Here is a 24,017-nt window from a genome sequence, read left to right on the forward strand (position 1 = left end):
ACTTACGTAATTTCCCTTGGGTAATTTACTTGACCATCATAGGCCTAAATTTCCTCATTTGTCTGATGGCAATCATAATAATAACCGCCGACTCCCATGGTTGTGGGGGAATTAAATGGGATCATCCACAGTGCAATGCTGGGCACAGGGTCTGACAGACTGCAAGAGTGAGCACTCAGAAACACTGGCTGCCATCGTTATTATCTATCATTCCAAGACTCTCTCAAGAAGGCATGTACAGCAGATGGTTAACACATGGTCTACCCAGCACCCCGTCAACATGACAACAGTAGAAGCAGCCTTATATCTACAGGATGCCTGGCCATGCCCAGCTGACTCGAATGGACCCCTGGCCTGAGCCTGGCCTAGGCGAGCTCTCCCCTGCGATTCAGGGAGCAGCTTTTTCCTACAGGTCAAAGACGTGGGGTCTGTAGCCCTCATGTGACCAGCAGCCACGTTTCCTGTTCTACAGAGAAAGCAGGTCCAGAAAAAGAAGTGACAGCTGACACAGAGAATGCTGAGGGCAGAGGAGAGAGCTGGGGGCACCTGAGTCCAGGTGGTAGCTGGTCCTGCGGCCTGGCTGCATTTCTGCTTATCCAACCCTTTTGAGGTCCTATGAGCCAGGAACTTCTTCTTTGGCCCAAGCTATTTCAAGCTGCCAAGGGTAGCCAAAAGGGTCCTGACAACAGCACATTAATATATGATTGATTAAAAAAGAAAGGGATGATAAGGAAGAGAAGATGGTAAATATTTATTGACGCTCACCCGGTGCCAGGCACTGTGCTAAGGGCTCTACTTGCGTACGTTATCTCATTTGTTGCTCACAGCCACGCTATGTGGTGGGTACCATATTTATTCCCACTTCGTAGATGTGAAAGCTGAGTCTCAGACACCCAAAGGAATCTTCCCAAGGCCACACAATCAGTTTGGCGGGTGGCATTGCTGGCTCCCGAAGCCCTTCTATCCCAGGTGATTAATCTAAGCCAATTAATGTATAGTACCCTGCCAGTGCATGTTAGTAGACCAGGAATGGGAGTACGTCCTACAATGGCCCAATGAAACTGGAGGGAAGGACTCACATTCCATGGCTGGGTTTCCTGCCTTTCCTGCTTCGAGGAAAGCTGATGTTAAGTTCAAGAGGAAGCTGACGTTAAAATCGGCATAACGGTAGAGTGGTCAGATAAAATATAGGATGCCCAGCTCAATGTGAATTTCAGATAAATAATCAATAATGTTTTAGCATAAGTATGTCGCGAATATTTCATGGTACATACTCTTATACTAAAAAAGTATTCATTGTCTATCTGAAATTCAGATTCACCTGGGTATCCTGTATTTTTCTTTGCCAAGTGTGGTAGAGAGGAGAGAATGAGTACGTGATGACAGTACAGCATCTGAGACCTCCACTGCCTCTCAACTTGTGGTTATGCAAGGGCATCGATTCCTTTATTGATTCAGCAGTTTAGAATTTCTGTCACTTGCACCCCAGCCCGTCCTATGTCATCCATCCCGGGCAGGAAGAATGCAGAGCGAGCTTACACCACCACACTAAATCCTAAAGGGACAGAAACCAAATGCCATATTAAAAGCTACAAAGCCAGCGCTTAGGACATCGAACTTGTTTTGTTTGTTTGTTTTTTAGAGCTGTAAGAATGCAGCTTGACAGACTTACTGGAATTCATCAGATTCTCTTCAGTCAATGTAAATTTTTTATTATAAAGTCACGGAACGTGAATCCACTTACACTGTAAAACTCCTTCATGAATACTAACAAACTCTAAAATCGCAGCAAAGATGACGGCTCGTAGCCACCAAAAACACAGAAACAAAAACATTAGCAATTCCACATTAAGGATCCCAATTTTTAAACATTTATGCTAACTTTCCGTGTCATTTTGTTCAGGAAAAAAAAAAAAAACAACATCAATTAGCTCCATAGAAAATTTTGACTTTAAATCAAACCTGGAGCATTACAAAATAATCAAATAAAATAGGAAAGGAGTGCGGGAGGTGAGCAGAACTGAATGACTGAAAGGATAGCCATAGGACTGAGTTGTTATTTAAGGGTGAACGTCGTGTGTGTGTGTGTGTGTGTGTGTGTGTGTGTGCGCGCATATGTGTGCAGCGCGTCTACTGTTTATTCAGCGTCAAAAATCACAAGGTAATGAATCCAAGGAGTTTATATGCTGTGCCAGGTATATGATCGATGAACAAAAACAGGATGTTGTCTTAGCCTTTACAGCTATGAAGACAGCAAACAATTCCTGCATCCTTATTTTCAGCCACCAGTTTTGAAGTCCTGTTCTGATGCAGAGCATTTCCCATAACATGGTACACACAGCACTAACATCACCATCATCCAGGCTCCCCTCAAGTCCATAAAAGACTGTAAGTCAGGGTATGTCAGTACAGAACAATTGTAAAATTGAGGAAAGTGTTAAAACGCAATATATCTATATATATGCATGCAACCGGATTAAAAAATTTGATGTACGATATTCCTGGACATAATGCTATAAAAGTATTAACTGTCCCTATATTGATCTATACATTTAACAAAACCCCAATCAAAATACCAATAGGGATGGGTTTGGCGGGGGGGGGAATCAGAGGAGGACTTGATAAAATATTTGTCAGTTATATCTAAAAAAAGAAACAAGAAACATCTGAAAAGAAAGAGCAAAGGGAAGGAGAATAGCCCAAACAGGTATTATTACAAGTATTATAAACAAAAAACAGAATAATGTGGTACAAACAGCACAATACAGGAAGCTCAGTGGAACAGAACAGAAAGTCCAGAAAGACACACAGACACAGACACACACACACACACATACACGGATTTGTCCATTGCTAAAAGTGGGCCTCCAAAATCCGTGGGGAAAATGGATACTCAATAAACGATGTTGGTTACCATTTAGGAGAAAAGAACATAAATGGCTTATGAGTTTTAGTGAGATGGCTTTTAAAAGTCTGAAGCGGCAGGAGCTGAATAGGAGAACGGCATCCATCCACAGAACAGTAAGCTAAAGTCCTCTAGCAGTGTGCTCTCAACTTGTGGTTTTCTAAAAGGAGCCCCAACAAGAAAGGGAGCACAGTCAACTGGTGTGCCCTCTTCCACCCTGTTAGACTTCACTGCGTTTCCTTCGCCCAGTCCGTAGGCCCTCTCTGTAGGCAGTATTTCTCTAGCACCCACTCCCCCCAGTAATACAAAATGATTCTGGGAAGTTAGAAGATTTCTCTATACATTTTGGGATTCCCTAATCCCCCAGTTGTTGAAAGGCATCAATACGAACATTCTGAGAGTTGTCAAAGATCAGGAATAAGTCTTACCTGTTTCCTCTTTTCAGGGGGAAGTGATGGATCTCCATCCTACAAAGAAACCAGTGTTACATTTTATTTTTTTAAAATTAGATGCGTGTAGATTCAAGAAATTGAACCGAACTATGAACTAAATTAAGACCCTCCCCTCTCCCGCCCCCTGCAACCAACAATGTGCTGAACCAAACTCAAATATACTTTAAAAATTTTAAACTATAAACTGAACCAGAGTCATTTTGGGAAAACCTCTAAGGAATCACTTCCAATTAGGACCAATCTGTATACTTTCTAAACCTATGTGAGCCAAATAAATAAACTGGATTTATCAAAATTACTTTTGAGCAGAGCCTAAACAGAAATAGTATTTCATTTGGTTTGAGTTGAGCTCCTCTTTTAAATAGATCCAGAGGAATAGTAATGGACACATACAATGCACACACATACTTGAGTTTTCTCTATGGGCAGAACAATTTGGGGGGTGGGGATAGGAGATGCTCAAAATAAAAGAAAATTAACTGAGAACTTCTAGTCCTATCAGACTTTTTGTCTTAAAAGGATTCAATTTCTCTCCCTCGTGTGCCATCTGGGAATACATAAATATGTCAGGTGAACGATAAATGCTCAGGAAATAGTACTTCTCTATCTGATGCTGTCCACATACAAGTCAACATTATTTTAACCTCAGGAATCTCTCTACTGTACTTCTGTGTTCCAGGACAGTTCAATGACCCCAGCACAGACGGTTAAACGTAAGCAATAGTGTCAGCACTTAAAAAAGAGATGGCGTCAGTGAGAAAAAACTAAGTGAGAATGCAAAATAGCGCTATGCAGTTGGTATCCTCCATTTCAGTAACATTTGCATCCTTAAAAATCCTGCCATATGAAAACTAGAGAAAATCTAATTGCCCAGGAAAGGGAAAGGTTTAAAAATTATGGAAATATTACTATGCACTGTTTTAAAAAGTGAGTTAAATCTGTATATATGGCCTAGAGAGATGTCCAAAATAAAGTGCTGAGCGAAAAGAGCAAGTTTTAGAACAACATTTATATAAAGCTGTCCAATAGAACTCTCTGCAATGAGGGACATGTCCTACAGCTAACCGTCCAATATAGCAGCCACCATGGAAATGTTCTATATCAACACAGTCCCATACGGTAGCCACCAGCCCCCCATGGCGATTGAGGGCATGAGATGTGATAAGTGAGACCGTGTTCAATTTTATTTAATTCTAATTAATTCAAAATGAAATTTAAATAACCACATGCAGCTAGTGGCTTCTGTATTAGTGCAGATTTATAACACAAATCCTCTTTAAAAAAAAAAACACCTCCATACAGTTTTAAGTAAATAGGCACACACAGACACATTCAGATATGCGTGGAAGATCATGGGCGCCAGAGCAAGCATCCGGAAGCATGTACTTATCAACTAGCAAGTGGGACTGGATCGTGGAATAAGTAGGGTGATGACTTTCACGTCTTAATTTTTCCACTTTGGAACTCTTCGTGACGTAATACGTACAATCAGCTCACGGTACTTCTTCTTTAGGGACTGGTGGCGCTCTCGGAGCTGATTGGCCATGAGTTTGTACTGGTCCCTTTCCTGCTGGCATGTGTCCAGCTCCTTGGAAAGGATCAGCAGGGCTTCCTTCTTACTCTCCAGCTTTCTTTTACACACCAGGTACTGCAGAACAAACACATGCAGGCGACTGCTCAGAACCATCAACAGGCCTCCCTCCTCTCACCTGCGCTGGGGTTCACACACCCTGCAGAGTTGGTTTTGTTGCCTTTTTTGTTTTAAGAGATTGTATACCCAGAATCATTTGTCAGTCAATGACATGTGAGCCTAAAGGCTGCTACTGCACCTGACATAGTCCCCTCGTGACAGAACCAAAACCTTGGACATTCGTGAACTTTGGCCAACTGAGACCGGAAAAATAATTGATAAATAAGTTAAAAAGCAGAATCCTTTTTGACAATTACCCAGATAGCTAAATAAATAGATAGTTGGACCCAAAATTTTATTTAAAACAGGATTTCGATATCCAGGTAAGATGATGTAAAGTTCTATTAAAATTTTACCAAATGATATAACATGGAAAGATTTAATAAAAATTGTATATATTACTAAGAATTATCTCTTGGGAGCAAAATTATTTGCATTTTTTTTATCCTTTATACTTTTCTGTGTTTTCTAAATGTTATAGAACACACCTATATGGCTTCTATAATAAAAAAAAGTACCAAAAATGTAATGAAAGATAATTTAATTGAACCATAAATTACTGCAATAGATTGTACCTGCCCATGCAACCCAGCAGACATTTTCTCACCTGAGAATTTTTGTTCAATAAATTCGGTCAGAGGTGTGCACCTTCTCCTATGATTCCAATGCAGACACCCACCACCCAGAGACCAATTTTATGAGCTAAGTATTTTAGTCACACTTTGAATTATCCCCCCAAAGTTGGGTGTATCTTGCTGGAATTCTTCCTCAGAGTTGTGGGATATCTTCGTTCCTCCATTTCCCCACTCCCCACACTGTGACCGACCCTCACCTGACAATCACCCACCACCCGGACCAGTGTGAGCCCGACTGGGATTCTGTCCTTTTATTGGATCTATAGTACCATCTGGTGTTATTCACATATGGGAAATGTGGAACTTAAATACTTTTTGAATTTGCCCCGTAAAAGACCAAATTCAGAGCATTCATGAAAACAATTTATAGTTTCATTATACACTCTGACACGAGCACTTTGTCATTATGGATGCTCACACAAAGCAGAGACAGGATCAGTACTCCCATACCATTTGAGTCAATGCTCTTTCATGGACAAAAAGCATTACTCATATATACTGCTTGCTTGGAACTGACTTTGTTAAGTTCAATTTCAAACAAATGAAAGGGGAAAAAGAGAGTTTTGTGCATTAGCACATTTTTTTTCCTTAAAGAAAAAAAAAAAGTAATTGCTTAGCTTCAAAAACAAAGGGGAGAGAAAAGCCATTCTGAGACGGATTTGAGTTCTAAGAGAGGACACTTCCACCTTGGATGAATCTTATTCCTGGCAGTAATGAGGCTGGAATCCTGCCTTAAAACATCCTGGATTTTAACACTTTGACATCGTCTTCGTGGAGGCAAACGGTTCTGTTGCCACAGCGATTTCTCAAGAGTAAAATCCCCAACGAGTAAATATCAGAGAAGAGTAGCCCCAAAACCTGAACTGCAATGTCCTAAGGGAGGTATTGAGATTTCACAGGAAAAAATACCATTTACACACAGTTTAACAGAGCTGCCCTTGTGCCTTCAGTTCTTTGCCTGTGATCAGCGGCCTCAGTTGGCAGTGCTATTGGCATTGGTGGCACAAAAACAGTCACCTTTGTCCCTTCAATGTATCAGATCCAAATCTAAGGCCTCAAAAATATTCCGTGTCTTCCAACTTTGGGGAAGAAAATCGCAATAGTGTGGAGGCATTGTACAGTACAGCAGGCAAGATTAGAGTCACATCCAGTCTACTGAAGGGAACCAGGTAAGGGTCACCACTTATGGGTAAAGTAGAATTCAGGTTCCCTGACCTTGAACTGCAATCTCTTACGGTCCAATAGAGAAGCCGTTTCTCTCCCAAGGCATGGTCCAAACAGGGCCTTGCAAGCTGCTTAAAGGGCAGTGATAGGCCTCCATTCCCTCTGGGTCTAAGGCACCTGGCAGATGAACAAGCACAGAGTCCTCTGCTAAGACCCAGTGACCTGGGATTTGAGGAGTGGCATCACTGCTCTTCAGGTCTCCTTAGGGCATGAAAACAGGACAATTATAAGCTCCATCAAAGGGTAAGAAACTGATTCTGTATAGAAGATGAAGCCATACCAAGAAAAGGACGGTCTTTAGAAAGCCACTGCTGGACGACTGTTCTTTCTTTTGCTTAGTGTGGTCTAGAACAGTGAATTTCAAAAATGTTATTCTACGTCATTTATTTTGATCAGCAGAACAAACCTTAGACTGAAGCCTCATTTATAAACAGCTCAAAGGGGCGCTGCTCTGGCTGAAGATGGGACACCTCCCCTGCAGTCCTGCCACCCTCGCGTGGCAGCATCCACAAGGAGCCCTGCTCTACATCACCCTGGGATGCTCGTGAAAATGCAGATTCCTGGGTCCCAGCTCAGACTACTCACCCTCAGCTCACGCCCATACTGCCTGAATCATGAATCTCTGGTGGCTGGCTCAGAAATCTGCAGTTAGCACATGGCACAGGTGATTCTTACTCCATCTATACTTTGAAAACCCAAGCCCTGGAGGCCTCCAGTTTCATGGTGTCTCAAAAGTTAGAAACAATTAAAATAGTCTGGAGGGACTGATAGGCCAGCGGCAGCTCAGGAGCTCAGGGCAAGGCTCCGTCTCAGAGCCATTCCAGGGTTGTCAGAGCCACCTTTTACAGCACAGAGGGGTCTGAACAAGTACAAGCACAGACTACATTTTACCATCTGGCCAAAGAGTCTAAACATGCAGAGTCTCATTAAAATATCAATAGAAACTCTGGGATGTGTATGGGGGGGGGGGGCAGTGGGAGTGTTACCAGACAATGGGATAGAATTTCTTGTTATTATTCTAAAATGGTGACAGTTTAGTCCCTGTGGTGGCAACTGCTAAATTGTCCCATTTTCTATCCCTCCAATTGGAAACAAACAAGCAAAAGCCTGGAAAGAGAGAAAAAGGTGTTGAAGATCCTTTTCCGTTGGTAGCTCTGGACAACCAGCAAATGCATGGACTCAGCCTCAGCCTTAGAAGGGACGGGAAGCAGAACAGAAAGTGAGACAAGCCAAGTCACTGCGCTTGGGACGTTTCCGCTTCTAAAGGAGGATGAGTAAGTGTAGACGATGGAGGGGGTGGACAGCAGAAAATCATCAGGCAGAGTCCGGAGGCCTCTGTCCAGATATAAGTCTACCAATGGGCTAATCATGAACCGTTGGGACCCTGGGAAAGCCACAGAACGCAAGGAACAAAACAAAGTCACACTGCCTGGGCCTCAGTTTCCACACTTGGAAAATGAGTGGGGTTCCCAGAGTGCCCCCCAACTTGAGGAACCCATGATTTTAACATCCCATCCAATATCACTGGGGTGCTGGGGAGAACACTGCGGGGAGGGGCTCCAGGCCAGGAGGTATGACTCACTTCAAGCACCTAGAAGTTGCTTCCTCTGCCTTGTCTAGGGCAGAGCCAGCTCAATGATTTCCACATATCACCAGCAGCAGTGGCAGTTCCAGAATCTCCAGACAGCTGCGGCTTCAGGGCAGCCACCTGGTTGGAAAGGGTGCTGGGGCTGAAGCTGTGTTTGCAATACCAATTTACAATAGAGTGAGAAAAGGCTAAATGTCTGAGTGGTCGACATTAGTGCCCCTCTCCAGTATTTCTAGTTCTCCTTTCCTTGCAGGCGCTCGGAAGGACTATTCTTCCCCATTGCTTTGGAGTAAGGCAGAGCCATGTATCTTGCTTTATCCAATAGAGAGGGACTGGAAGGAACATGAGTCACTTCCAGGGTAGAAGCTCCCAAGAGTCAAGGTATGAACTACCTGCAGAACCTGGATCATGGAAACGGCACAGCAGACAACTGCCCTGAAGAGTCATTTGGGTCCACAGAGAAATTTGTGTGATCCAGAAATAAACTTTTGTACTTTTAAGGTACAAAGATTTTGGGGGTGTTTGTTATCAGAGCATAACTTAGCCCATCCTGACTAATACAGTCCATAGCAAAGTGTAAGGGTAGGAAGGCTGATAGAGATCATATCTGCCCCTGCTCTGTGCTTCTATTGAGTTACCACAATGGTGAAGAGGAATAACATTATCACTATTATTATTACGATTAATAACAAAAATGAAAGTTGTATGGCAAATGCTTTCCACGTATAATCTCCTTTAATCCTCACAAAACCATAATGGGGTTACTGTGTTATTATCATGTACATTTTCTAAATGAGAAAGTGAGACTGAAGGAGTTTACGTAATATGCCAAGGGTTTGGCAGAGCTAGAATTCGAGCCCAGGTTTTTGTACAGCCAAGCCTGTGGAACCCCAATTCCTGACAAACCAAGCACTCAGTGAAAAGACAACCAGAGTATTCATGGAATTGGTTACTACATCTAGCTGGTATTTTCAGCATAGGGAAGCTAAGAAAAGGGAATTTTTAATTTGGCTACTTTTTATACCTAGAATCTCTTGACCCACCCCCTTCTAAAACTAGATGCAAGGCCTGAAGAAAGAAGGAAAAAATAAACAAAGAATCCACGAGCATCTCTCCCCTCTGCTCCTCCTGAGGGAGCCAAGTAGAGGCAACAAGGTTTCCATCCACTTAAATGACATGGGATAAAACTAGAGGCTGTTTTCTCAAAAGTGGCTTGGTCCTAACAATTTTCTATAAGCTGTAGTTGCTCTCAATCATTCATTCAACAAATATTTTCTGGGTGCCTTCTATGTGTTAGGCACTGAGCCAAGCATTTGGTCTCCTAAAGGGATAAATGGTCCTGGGGATTTTGAAATGGAAAAACATGATACTTGGATAACAAAATATAACTTCCACAATTCCTTATGGGTTTTTCTGAAACCCCCAAAGTTTTGAAAACTGAAAATGTGTTCGCATCCTATTAGTGACCTCAGCCTATGTGAGGGTTTTTACTGTCTTTATGCCACTGGTTGTGAATATTCATACATTTGCTGAAGACAAATCAATGTGTTTGATTTCCAGCTGCTGCCCAGAACTCTACTGGGGTTGATACACGATATACAGTACACTTATTACATTTCTTTTCAGACACCAAAACTCCTGCCTCTAAAACATATCTGGGGCCCAAGGATTTCAAATATGGAACCTGCCTATTATTTGAAAGTCACCCTTGCGAATCTCTGTATAGTCTCAAAGACATACTGGTGACTAAAATCAAATCTCTCTCAAGCAGCAATTGTCCAAAACCTAAGAATTTATTAGATTTTGACTTCCTCATGTAGGCCAGGAAAAACCAAAAGTGTGTTATATGCAGTAAATGTTCAAGCTGCCACAGTGCTTACGTGCCTATTCCCATCACCTCACAATGCCTTTATTCTTGAGAATTAGCATGAATGCTGGAGTGGAAAAAAAACCTCCCAGATAACCCAAGTGACTTGCCCAATTGCAAAGAACAAGGTTCCCAGCTGCCAGCATCTTCCATAATAGTGTCTTCCAAACTGTGGGTCACGATACATTAGTCTGGGTAGTGAAATCAATTCAGTTGCAACCCTCATTTTCTTTAAAAAATAAAGAACAGAAAATAGCGTGAATCCCATGCAGTAAAGGTAAGCATTGCTTCCTGAAACTTTTCTTTTTGCATACGTGTATACGAATAAACATACATATATGTATGTTTTCACACATTTATGGTGGACTGCCATTTTAAAAGTTTGGAAATGACTCTTCTATAATAAGCCACTTTGCACATTTATTCATTCATTCATTCAACAAATAGTTAGTAAAAGGCATTAAGAGAGGCAAGATGGGGGCTGGGGGGTAGGTATTGGGCAGGAAAGAAAAGCTACACAGAGGAGATGATGCTTGAAATGAGTTTTGAGAGATGAGTAGGTATAAAAGGCACCCGAATAAAAGCTATTATGTAATAGAAATAATTAACCAGTTCTTTGGGATTGAAGCACAATTCTGATTAATTAATACCTGCTCTGCCCACCTTACTGAGATTACCATGAGCTTGAAATTCAACGTACTATGCTAAAATTTGGCTTTGGAAATGTTCTCAAAATTAAAGGCATTATTTTTACAGCAGTTAAAACTTACAAAACATTTTCCCAAAGACTCTCTCATTCGATAGCCAACACTGTATGACAAGTGTGACAAAAACTGCTTTTCCCATTTTACAGACAAGATAGCTGAGATTGTCTTTCCCAGAGTCAAAAAGCTAACAACTGTCAGCTCAAACTAGGGCTCTTAACTACAAATTCCAGGCTGTTTTTAGTATTCTATATTGGTACCAATTAAATTATTAGCAATTCCACAAATTACCTCTCTTGGGTCAAACTATATTTTTAACAAGACACTCTAGGAGATAATTGTGTAACTGAAAGCAATGCATTTTAATTCATAGTATTTTGAGACCCTGTTTGGAAGACAGGCAGCCCTCCTGGGGCCTTTTCAATCATACTCCATGGGGAGCGGCTGAGGAGATACAGGCCACCTAGAGTCCTGCTCAGTGGTCAGCCAACTCCATGTCCCAAGCGCTCTGGCTAGCCGAGTGTCGGCTGATGGGCAGTTCACCACACTGGGGTCTTCATCAGCTGCATCACAGGCATGAGACACTTCATTTTTCAAAGAGCACTTGAACTCATAATTGTCTAAGTTGTGACTCAGGCCCTAGCCCTCTCGGCTAACTCGAATTCTACCCCTGCCCAGCCCTGCAACAAGGTGATCTCATACGGTCCAATGACTTTCACTCTCATCTCTGTGCTGATTTCACCCAAACTGATATCACAGCTCAGACCTCTCATCTGTACCTCTTGCTCTGCTATCCAATGTGTAACTCTATCTGAACATCTCAGAGGCATCTTAAACTGAACCCTTGATATTCCCTCGGACCTGCCCCGCCCCGAAACTTCCCTCTTGGTAAATAAGTGGTACAAACCATATTTGGTTTTCCATGAAAACCTTGGAAGCATCCTTGCCTCTTCTCTTTCTTTGCCAGCCCTCATTTAATTCATCAGCAAATCCTGTGGGCACTACCTTCATAAGACATATTGAATTCGAATACTTCTCACCCACTTCTACCACTGTCACCCTCCTTCAAGCCACCATTATCTCCTGACTGGACAGTGGTCTTAGCCTCCTATTTCTACCTCCTGCTTCTACCCACCTACAGTCTATTTTCCAAGTAGTGACGAGAAAGATGCTTTTCAAATGATGGCAACATGTGGTAGCTCAAAATCCCCCATGGCCTCCCATCACCTTTAAAGCAAAATCCAAAGTCCTTCCACTCCCCCTTGCTCACTGCTCTCCACCCTCACTAGCCTCCTTGCTAGCTTTGACCACATCAAGCCAATTCCAACCTCAGGACCTTTGCACTGCCCTCTGCTTAGATTGTGTGGCTTCCTCCCTGGATTCGTTCGAATCTCTGTTGTAATGTCTCCTTCTCAGGAAGCTCTGCCGCCACGCAGACTCTCAATCCCCTTATACTGTGTTACCTTCCTTCACAGCACTTATTACTTGACCTTGAGTTACATAACTAATTATTGATTTACTTTCAACATGTCCCGCTCCATGGCAGCAAGAATTGTGCTGTCTCACCCCAGATCCCCAGTGCTGAAAACAGCACATAGTGCATAGCTGGTGAATGAGAAAATTCAATCTTACTACATCTTCAACATACCTGTGACACACGTGGTATGGTACCCATTTTACAGATGCTCAAACTCACAGCTAGTGAAGACCTCAGGAATGATCTAAGTCAGGCCCCTCATTCTACAGATGAGGAAACTGGGACTCAGAACGGTGAACTGACTTATCCAAGGCTGGCTAGTAGGCCCCAGAGTTAAACATAAACTGAAGATTCTTCTCATTCCAAGTTCAGCACAATTTTCACATTACCAAGTTGAGGTACACATTCCTGGCTGGGGAGAAATAAATGTCTATAAACTTACAATGGTACCTGGTACTTTTTTATAGTCATAATAATTATTACAATAAAAAAGATAATAATAGATGATAGTAAGTGGCCAAATGATCACTCATGAATACTTACTAACTGTAGCATGTTAAGTTCTATAAAGAGATGAAAACAAAGCTCCCAGAACACAGAGAAAAGGAGTTTAGAGTAATGGTTGGGAGCATGGCAGAAAGAGCTGGAATGCCTGAGTTCAAATCTTGGCTTTGCCACTCACTAGCCATCAATCACTTAGCCTCTCCATGCCTCAGTTTCCCCATTTATTAAATGGGTATAACTATAGTATCTTCACAGGGCAGATGTGAGAATTAAAAGAATTTGCATATGTGAGACATTTAAAATAGTAAGTGCTGTATCAGCATTCATTGTTATTACTACTATTTCTATCACGAGGCAAGTGATCATAGCTTGGCAAAGAAGGTACTCAAAGAGTCGGAGCAAGATGTGAACATTTGAAATGGATTCCGAAGAATAGGTAGAAGGACGTGTTTTGTTTGGGGATAGATGGAGTTGTGACAGGTAGTGGTGATGAGAAAACAATACCGCTGGCAGGGAAAGAGCCACAGCAAAGCACAAAGGTGAGAAGTAGGAAGACATATTGTCAGAACAGCAAGCAACGAGCAACGCGCTGGGCTGGCTTCGGTGGAGGGGTGGGAATAAAAGCTGTGTGAGATAAAGCTAGAAGGAGAGATAGATGGTGGCCGGGTCAGAAAGGGCCTGGAAGTGTTGCTGAGCAGTACAGATTTTATTCTGTCAGCAAGCAGGAGCCCCGAGGGTTTCTGAATAAGGGAGTGACACTAAGAATCCTTTTAGGAAGACAGTTTCATCCTGACATCATGTGGTGTAAATTATCTTGGACTATACAGCTTGGGTAGAATTGGTTGCCAAGCTCACAAGGGGAGGGAAAGGATTTGAGGTTCAGGGTCCCCTGTGTAGACACAACTCTGGATCCTGCGTTTTGATCCAAACTCTCAGGCCTACAAAGAACGCACTGGCTTTGCAGTTTCTTAATGCGGGGCCTGCTGTGTCACCTTGTCTAATGCAATATTGATAGGCAGGGTGCTACCCAGGCAACCAGATGCACTCATGGGTTTAGCCTCGGCCTCAGCCTCAGCCGCTGGTATCAGAATCACATCAGTGGGCGAGTGGGTGCCCAACCGCACTCCAAAGGGCTGAGCTGAACAGGCAAATGCAGCACTTTTTGGTCACTCGGGTGGGACCGAGGGATACACACTGGGTTCTCCTTAGGCCTCCATTTTTGCTCTACAGTTAAGGTATAATTCAGCTTGTCAAGTTCATGTGTAGTGTACAGACCAGGGATACTTGCACTCTTCTCTCCGCCGGAAAAGGAGGGTTTGTTTTCAGGAGAGGGGAGGGAGAAAGCAAATTAGTATCTTTTTGAATGTCTTCTATGTGCTAGACACTGTTAGGAGTAATAATAATGAGAAGACGACCTTTATTTGATTATAAGAGTAAGTGGGGCAGCCACTATTTAGTGAACATTACTATTTTCCAAATTGTGCCAAATGCTCTATTTGAAACATCCTATTTAACCCTGTGAGATAGGTTGTTTGATTAGCCCCATTTTGAGCTGAGGACACTGAAGCTCTCAAAGAGGTCAATTTATCCTTCATCATGAAGGTAATAAGTAGCCGAGCAGACTGTTCTCTGCATATATCTGTTAGGATCCTTCGGTTGTAGGCAACAGTAACTCACACTCTCTCATAGGAACATGTTGGAAGGATACTGGAACTCACAGAATTGGCAGGAAGACAGAGAAGTAGACCTAGAAACAGGTAGGCACTGAGGTGACTCTGGAGGCAGGACCAGGAACCAGCAGGTCTCAGTGCAAGAAAGCTTGGGTTAGAGGCTACTGAATGGGGTAGAGATGAACTCCGTTATGTTTCAGATTCCTTGTCTCTCTGCTCAAGTGTTTCTCCAACTGGCCTAATGCTGATCACGTGCCATCCTTTGCCTGGGGGACAGGACACCCAGACTGTATCCCTCCAACCTGTCCCTCCAGATTATACCCGGTGGTAATACCATCCAAATTGGGGTGCTGTTGAGAAAGACAAATGAATGCTGGGAAGTGAGAAAACAGCAAATGTTCACCACGATAACCTAGTGTTGGGCTGCTCCCCGCAGGCCCATCAGACCAAAGAAAGAACCCGGAGTCAGCAACAGAGACATCAGTGGTTTAATGGATGCAGGAGCTCACACATCTGAAGCAAGGTCCTGGAGCGACACCCTGTGCGCAGCAGCTGGCAGGCAGGACTTGGCGGCAGGCTTCGCTCCGAGGGGGAAGGGGGAGATTGCCAGTTACAGGGGGAACTGATGTCTGGTTGGCTCATCGGTTACCAGGGAAACCAGCAAAGAAGCACATCCCTCACCACTCCTTTGATAAGAACAATCACTGGCTGGGACCTGGGGCAAGTGTGTAGGAAGGTCAGTCCTAGGAGGTGGGTGTAGGTAAAGCAGGCACTGGTTGGGCAGGGGATGCACAGAGAGCAAGAGAACAGCCACCTTGAATGGCCTGACCATACACCTAGGTAGATCCATCCTCCTGAGCTTATTTCTCAAGCTTGCTAAGGTTCCCCTTCCAGTGCTTCATGAATAGAGGCTGGAAAAGAAATGGTGGGCATTCAGGGAGGTCCCTGGTGGCCCAGTGGTTAGGACTCGGCATTCTGACTGCCGAGGGCCCGGGTTCAATTCCTGGTCAGGGAACTAAGATCCTACAGGCCTCGTGGCGAGCAAAAAAAAAAAAAAAAAAAAATTGGTGCGCATTTAAAAGCAAGTTTTAGTTGAACTAACCTCTGAGCCTCTACTCATCATACACAGAAACGCATATACAGTGGTGAAGTTTACATGGCTCCAGTGGGGTATATAAACCTACCAATTGGAGAAAGGAAAAAAAAGAACACACCACCAAGTACAATGGGTAATCAGTGAAACATGAATGGAATAAACTTGGTAAAATAATGCCCAGGTTTTGGCATGTATACTAGATATCATGAAATGTTTTCATTATCCTCTCAAAACCAGATCTCTTTTGAATTGCATTTCAATGATATTTTTAAAGCAGAGCTTATAGCTCATTTGTCGATGTTAATTCATGCCCACGTGCAAACACCTGAAGGTAGCCCCGTGCTTCTCAAGAACCCAAGCCCACTGTTTTCACCACTGAGTGGCTTTTATCTACCCATTTACTGTTATCTGCAATAAAGCAAGTCATAATCGCTACAAGGAAGATCATAATAATTAAAGGACTATCTGACATACTACATTACTATTTGGATGGCTTTACAACCAGATAACGGCTGAGAGAGATGAAGGTAGCCTGGGCGTCAGGGAGGGGACCTCTCCGCCAAGTGACCCTCTCTGTCAAACAATGACTCATGGTCCTTGGCAGCTTTTACTGATGGGATCAGGCTAGCTCTCATTAACTGCTGTGAGAACATGGCTTGCTAATCCAGAAAGGCTTCTCAGCGTGACGATAAACACACGTGGCTGAAGGGTTCATGTTCAGGAATAATTTAGAAACTTCTCAACAGCATACTCACTCTTTCCTCCCCTGGTCCCCCTCTGCTTTCTACTATTACTTTCCTCTTCCTACCCTACCCTCTCTCCCCCATTCAGGGAAACCTCCTCCCCCATCCACTAAGTAGCTCTAGGTAAACAGTATTCAACAATCAACAGACCTTCTCCAACCTCAAAAAGCTACTCCCTCCATTCCTGGAACCCATACCCTGTGCTGCTCAGTGATCGCTAGCTGGGACCATCATTTGTCTGCCTACCTGTCTAGTCCAGGTACCAGTCCCTTTGAAAACCATAACTGGGTCCTGCCACTCTTCTTTAAAAATATCTCCATTAAGGAGGGTGGCAGACAAGAGCCCTTCAATGTCTGGCTGAAATCCAGTTCCCTGACTTTTCCCGCCCACTATGTTTCTATCAAGGCCCACTTACTGCTACCCCCAACTCGCTCTCCCTAACCTCTCTCTTTTCTTGTCAGCTCCTGGACCCAGCTCACAAGTCCCTGACTGGGAAGCCCTCTGCCATCCCCAGGCAGAGTAAGAGCTGGCGGCCACATGGCATTCTGGGTACACCTTGATTAGAGTATCACACTGCATCACTGTCACCTGCCCACCCACCTGCCTCCCCACAGACTGAGGTCTCTTTGCAGCCAGAGTCCAACTCATTCACCTTTGCATCTCCAGAGCCAAGCACAGCTCCTGACCCAGAGTGAATACCCACACAATATCTGAGAAATAAATGAATTTCAGTTTCCATGAAGCTGAAAAATATTTATATACATATTATCTATAAATTTATTTATAGATATTTATAATATATATTTTTAGCAAGATAGCCATCAATTTTTGTTAAGCTTAAATCTCTAAATTCCATTTTAGCACCATGTTTGGGGGAAAAACGTCCAGTTTTATATAAACTCGAGGTGTATGGAGATAGCTCCATACACAGGATAGCTCCTATAGAATTATCAAAATGGTGTTTGTATTTAACGTCATTTTTATCACTTCAAATGAGCACTTCCCTACATCATCTGGGCATATACTCCATTCACCACCTTTATTGTTTGAAGTCTTGCAGAATCACTGCTCTAGATAGACTATAGGGCTGTGACCTGCAGATACAGGTGTGTATACTTATAACTCCACCGGACCAAGTTTGGGCATCTACAGGGGCCATGCCATTTGGGGCCCACCATACGCTGATGTCCACTTGGCTGAAGTCCTCAGCTGCGGTGATCCCAGCCACGCACCGCTAACCCGCTGGTGCCTTCGTGTGAGTCTTTCCTGTCCATGCCTATCTCCTGTCTCCAACTGTACGGCTCCCTGCGTGTCCCACAGCCTTCTTCTAAATCTGCATTCGCTCTGTGAGGTTTAGATGGCATTTCAGCAACATCAAGTCTGTAACCTAATGATTCTAATGCTCTTCTCTAAGAAGACTTTTTTTTTTTTTTAAGATTTACCTTTCTGGGAGTCACCATGGCAGTTTCCCCTCTCTGGTATTACTTTCGACAGGCAAACTTTGATTATTTGAATGCCCCAGGGGATGTGCTGAAATTTAAGTTAAGTGAGATTTCAGGTAATTGGAAGAGTTTATAATGTGAACCACTGTAGCTGGGGGGTATGTGAAATTCACTGACAGTCTTGGTTAACTGCAGTTTTGAGTAAGAAGGTTTGCCTGAATATCTATTTCAATCCTTTCACTCCTGTTATTTCTCCTTTCCTCCCTCTGCCCATCTTCTCACTCTCCAAAGAGTGTATTCTTATTCTTTTCAGGCTGATAAAGATGAGAAAAAAGCAAGGGAAGAAGATTGGGTTTCCTTATAGTTGGCCGTATGTGGGCTAGGAAACCCCTTCCAATTTGCTGAAGAGAGCATATGTTTTTAAAAATCATCCCTTGCCTGGAGTGAATTTGCTCTCTCCCCTGCGCCTCCCCTGCGCTAAGCTGATCCGACCTTGCCTTGGGCAGAGATGCTGAGGGTGGAGCGTGCAACTCTGGTTCGTTTCAGAGACTGGGTGTTCAGGATGGAGCACAAAAACTACCTGTGCATCTGAGGCTCTCCCTTTTCCATCCAGGTTGCCAAGAGCCTGGGATATGCTGCATGAAGGTGACAGCCCACGTCACCAACCCCCACATATGCAATGACCCATTATAACATATAACAGTCACATATGGAATGTAATGATAGATTCGCTGGTTACGTCATTATATGATAATAATTCGATTCAGTTGCAGAGGGCTCCCCCTGTGGGCTGGGTGGCAGCAAAAAGCCAGCAAGGCATGGACAACATTTCGGTCAAACTGCCTTTCAAAGCTGTAAAAATGCTGTGGCTCTACTTCCCCTCGTCTCAAAAAAGAAATCATAAAATACCCTAACATTCCCCAATAAGGCGCCGCCTTGTATATCTATCAGCTCTTAACCTCTCAGCTCTGCCCCGAAACACCAGGAGCAGAGGGACCCGTGGCCATGTCTTCACTTTATAGATGAGGTGCTGAGAGGACTATGTGGTGGCATTTGCAGAACCAGAATTGATTCCTGGACCATCCTTTAACAAGAGGGAATTCGGGAGATACAGAGACAAAGGAGCCATTAATAGAAGCAACGTGGCACGTGGGACTTAGAACTGAAATGTGGGTTTCACTGCCATCACCTACCACCGGGCCATGAGAAGCCCCGCACCCACTCTGTGCTTCAGTTTCCTCTTCTATAAATGATGATATCAATAACCACCATCATTTATGGAAGCTACTCAGTGCCCAAAGATGATTCATCATTTCACATATATAAATCATTAATCCTTATCACAACTCCAAAAGGTAGATGTCATTACCCCCTTCTACACATACAGAATCTGAGGCTCTAAGAGGTTAAAAAAAAAGGCGTGCAGCCTGTAAGCGACAAAGGTGGGATTTGAACACAAGTCTGCCCCATGTCCTTTCTGTTGCAGTGCACTGCCTCTCTCACAGAAGAGTCTAAGGATTTTATAAGGCAATGCATGTTAAAAAAAAAAAAAGCACTCAATAAAGTCTAAAGGCATCTATCTTATTATCACAGTATCAAAAGAATCAAGAGAACTGTGTCTGCCCTATTCAAAGAAAGAAAACAATCTCCATTCCTAAGTTTGTCAGCAGACCTTGCCTCTCTGAAAAATATTATCTCCCTGCTGGGATGAATAGTTCCATAAAAGGGCCAGAGTACTCAAGATGAAGAGTCAGCTCAAGACGGTGCATTCTGTGGGACTATTCCCTGTCTCCCTTCTCTCTGATACTTGAGTCAGGTGCAGATGCTCTAAAGCAAGGAGGTGTTCCATCCCCGTCTGCCCCAGAAGGCAGTCATCTGCAAACTAGAGATCTTGAAATCAGCCATGCAAATCCATCACCATTTTAATTATCCAAGTAAATAGAGCTCTTACCACCATCTGCCAAGATTTCAACCAGTCGTGTTCATTAAGCTCCCCCAGCAGTTTTTTTCTGGATGAGAACCACGGAGTCATTGCTAAAGGGCCACTTGGGCCCAAATTTCCGCCTACAGGATGAAGGTGTCCCCAGCTGAAGCATGTGTCTCGGAGCTGTTTTTCCCCCTCTCTACACCTTGCTCACATTTTTCTGAAAGCCGTTAACTTGCTCCTTCAAAGTAACTTCATCTTTGTCGTTCTTACTTCCTTTCCACCAACTCCAGGCAGTACTGATTAGTGAGAAATTTTCCTCCACAAGAACTGTCAGCTCAGAACTCAGCCCCACAGCAAAAAGTGAGGTGGAGCTTCATTCTGGAACACGGATGGGTGTGCAATCCTGGTGATTCGAATCACCAGAGATTTCAGAGACCAGACTAAATTGTAAATGCTTCTTAAGGCGGGGACTCTGTCCAGGTCTGTTTCTCTGGCTGAAAACTGTGCAAATGAGTTGATTATGTTAGTGAAGGGCTCCCGTGGGCGACCTGAGCTAATTCTGGCTTTCAGGGAAGATGGCAAAATCCTCACTAGCTACAAATCACCAATGGACCACGAGGCAGTATTGGGTATAATTGTACTTGCTTTCCTTGACAGTCAGTTGGTCCACCAACACCACTACCTCTGTCATCACCGTTCCTCAGGATAGCATTTAAATGACAATAAGGTGATTACTCTCCTCCTAGTACAGAATTAAGACCTGACACTCAAAATATTCCTTGGAGAAGGACGCACAGACATCACTGATGCAGGTAATGTCCAAGATTGGGCATTCTCTTTCACTAAAGAAAATTCAGTGATAATCACAGCATCACCACAGACAGCAGCAACAGATTGCTAAATATATGATCGGGCTGACCGCTCCAAAAGGCGACAACATTTCAGAGGCAGAGAGACCTAAAAGTATATGGAGGACAGCGGATATGCTGAGGAAGACCCTGAGCCTGAGACCCAGATATGACTATGCAAGCGTCAGTCAAACACAGAGGGCAGACCCTCCTCTATCAGTGACAGTGTACCAGGCACTTTACACACATTAGCTCATTCGTCCTCACCATGAGACCCTACAAGGTAGGTACTACTATGATCCCCCATATACATATAAAGTGCTGGTCAGTAAGATGGAAGCAGAAGTGTCCTTTGGGACTTCTGGGAAGTTTCCTTAAGGGAGGGGTCCCCAACCCCTGTACCGGTCCGCACCTGTTAGGAACCGGACTGCAGAGCAGGAGGTGAGTGGTGGGCGAGCAAGCGAAGCTTCATCTGCTGCTACCCATCCTCCCCCCAACCCTGTCCGTGGAAAAACTGTCTTCCACGAAACCAGTCCCTGGTGCCAAAAACGTTGGGGACTGCTGCCTTAAGGCGAGAGGTACACTCTTGCATGTCTTCCTCATCCTGAAATATATGGTCCACAAGATAGAAAACCTCACTCTTGGAATGGAGCAGTAGAGCAGAGAAATGGAAGGTGCCTGGATCCCTGACAAAACAGTGAGCTGCCATATCAGCCCAAACTGTCCACCTCCAAATTTATTGTACGTGTGTGTATGGCTGTTAGCATAACTGAGGCAATCTTGGGCCCTTAAAGTTTCTCCTGTCCTTTTGCTGACCCTACCCAGGACTGTACTGTGCAGTAAGTCACTTCTTTGTCATCAAGGGCTTTGTATTGATAGTTAATAGATATTGTTTAATAATCATTAGGACCAGGTGGCCTCTATGCTCTGTTAGTCCCCACACAATGATGAAAACCTTCACTGACGTATTCCTTGCGCCCACGAGACTAGTTACTCATTCATGAGTCTTGACTTAGAAATGCACGTCCTGTTTCCCAGCACCTAACCCAATACCCCTTTAACTATAAAATTGTCCCCATGGCCCCTACGCAGTGCAGGTGCAACTGTGAATGCTTCCAGATCATTGTCCCCTAACCCATCCCACCCTGTGAGTAAATTACCCTATAATAAACGGATCCATTGACTGTATGGAGCTGTTTGCCTCATTTCTTTTTTTTTGGTCTCCAGATGCCTTCTCAATTCAGTGGGCACTTTTTGTTCCCTCTGACCTTCAACAATGTGAGTGAGAACTACAGATAATTCTATCTTATTTAAACCACTGTTATTTCTATTACATTAAAATTAATCCTAAATAATATACTGATATGCCAAACAACTGATATTGAGGAAATTTCAGAAGGACATTAATAAAACAATCCCATTTGCAATCTCATCAAAACTAATAAAATAGCTGGGAATAAATCTAAATAAGGAGGTAAAAAAACCTGTACTTGGAAACCTGTAAGACACTGATGAAAGAAATTGAAGACAACACAAATGGATGGAAAGATAGACTATGTTCATGGATTGGAAGAATTAACACTGTTAAAATGACTATACTACCCAAAGCAATCTACAGATTCAATGTAAGCCCTACCAAAATACTAATGGCATTTTTCACAGAACTAGGCTAATTCTAAAATTTGTATGGAAACACAAAAGACCCTGAATAGCCAAAACAATCTTGAGAAAGAACAAAGGTGATTTCAAACTATAGTACAAAGCTACATCATCAAAACTATATGGTACTGGCACAAAAACAGACACATAGGTCAATGGAACAGAACAGACAGCCCAGAAATGAACCCACACTTATATGGGCAGTTAATCTATAATAAAGGAGGCAAGAATTTACAATGGAGAAAAGACAGCCTGTTCAATAAATGGTGTTGGGGAAACTGGACAACTACATGGAAAAGAATCAAACTGGACTACTTCCTCTCACCATATGCAAAATAAATTCAAAATGGATTAAAGACTTAAGTATAAGACCTGAAACCACAACACTTCTAGAAGAAAATATAGGCAGTACTCACTCTTGGAATGGAGTGATAGAGTAGAGAGACAGAAGGTGCCTGGATCCCTGACAAATGGTGAGCCCCCATATCACATATCTATATTTTCCAAATCTTGCGTGGAGGGGTGCAGTGAACTCAGATTACTTGGATATTTAAAGTTACATCCACCACGACTCAAGGTTTTATCATCTCTAGGCATCAATAATACCTTCAGCCACTCAGTTTCCTTCCCCAACCTTTCCTCGTTCACAGATTCAGGCCATCAAGGGCAGGGACTCGCTGCTGCGATGAGGACACTCTGTGATGGGGGTGAACAGGCAGGGGTGGAAGGCTGGAGTCCCTCACTTCCACGGAGCCAGTGCTTGGACAGGGCTGGGTCACCTGGCACACCTGCCTTCCACCCACAGCACAGAGGTGGTGTCCTGCCCGTCCTTCGGGATGTGGTTACGACTGCAGGTCTCCTGACACCACTTTTGCTCAACTTCCAACTGAAATTGAAGTCATGGCAGGAGTCTGGAACCAGACCCAAAAAGCCTCTTTTTCAGCTCAGGTTTTTAGGTTTAGAGCTAGGTCAGCTGACGTGAGTGTACAGAGGGTCTGAACCCAAGGCTCCCAGAGGGAAAACCTTCTAACCTTCAGGTTTAAAAGCCTACCTCCACACACTTGCTTCTTTTTGAGTGACCATAAAAAAGGACTCTGAATTTCTGAATATTTCATAAACACCCTGAATTTCCATCTCTTCATCTATAAAGACACTATCCCCTGCTCATGCTAACTGGTAAAGTAGTTATAAGACACTGATTAAGGAATACAGAGGAGGGTGACAACATCGTGTTGCATTTTGTACCCCAACTTTTAGCAAAGTGCCTGGGACATAGTTAATCCTCTTAAATATCAGTGGGGGGAAGGCAAGTGTAAGGAATTATTTTTATTTGTTATGGCTCATGATGAGAAGATGGCCATAGGGACCAAAAAAAAAAAAATAATCGCACAATTTCTTTGCATGAGAGTCAACTGTGGGTGGCAAATAACCTTGGAGCAAACTTAAATTCTAGTCCAGAACAGAGTTAAAGGCTGGCATCTGTTCAGACACACTATAGTACAGGTCAGTCCAATACAGAAAGTAGCTCTTTATAACCAAATGATTTCCCACCTGCAGCTTCTGCCTGACTCTTTTCAAGCAATATA

At 43.4% G+C, this 24,017-nt stretch overlaps 1 protein-coding gene and 1 non-coding gene across 2 annotated transcripts in view; one reads left to right on the top strand and one right to left on the bottom strand.

Annotated features, from left to right (window-relative positions):
* The window catches only part of CCDC149 (coiled-coil domain containing 149), a 96,778-nt gene that overhangs the window by 58,821 nt on the left and 13,940 nt on the right, over positions 1–24,017 (bottom strand). The window contains 2 exon segments of the mRNA XM_032632671.1: positions 3,334–3,372; positions 4,844–5,005. Of these exon segments, the coding sequence (XP_032488562.1) occupies positions 3,334–3,372; positions 4,844–5,005 (201 nt within the window).
* On the top strand, positions 15,659–15,731 carry TRNAQ-CUG. Its single transcript has one exon. It is a non-coding gene; the product is annotated as a tRNA-Gln (tRNA).

The sequence above is a fragment of the Phocoena sinus genome, chromosome 5 (genome assembly GCF_008692025.1).
Source record: "Phocoena sinus isolate mPhoSin1 chromosome 5, mPhoSin1.pri, whole genome shotgun sequence".
Taxonomy (NCBI): Eukaryota; Metazoa; Chordata; class Mammalia; order Artiodactyla; family Phocoenidae; genus Phocoena; species Phocoena sinus.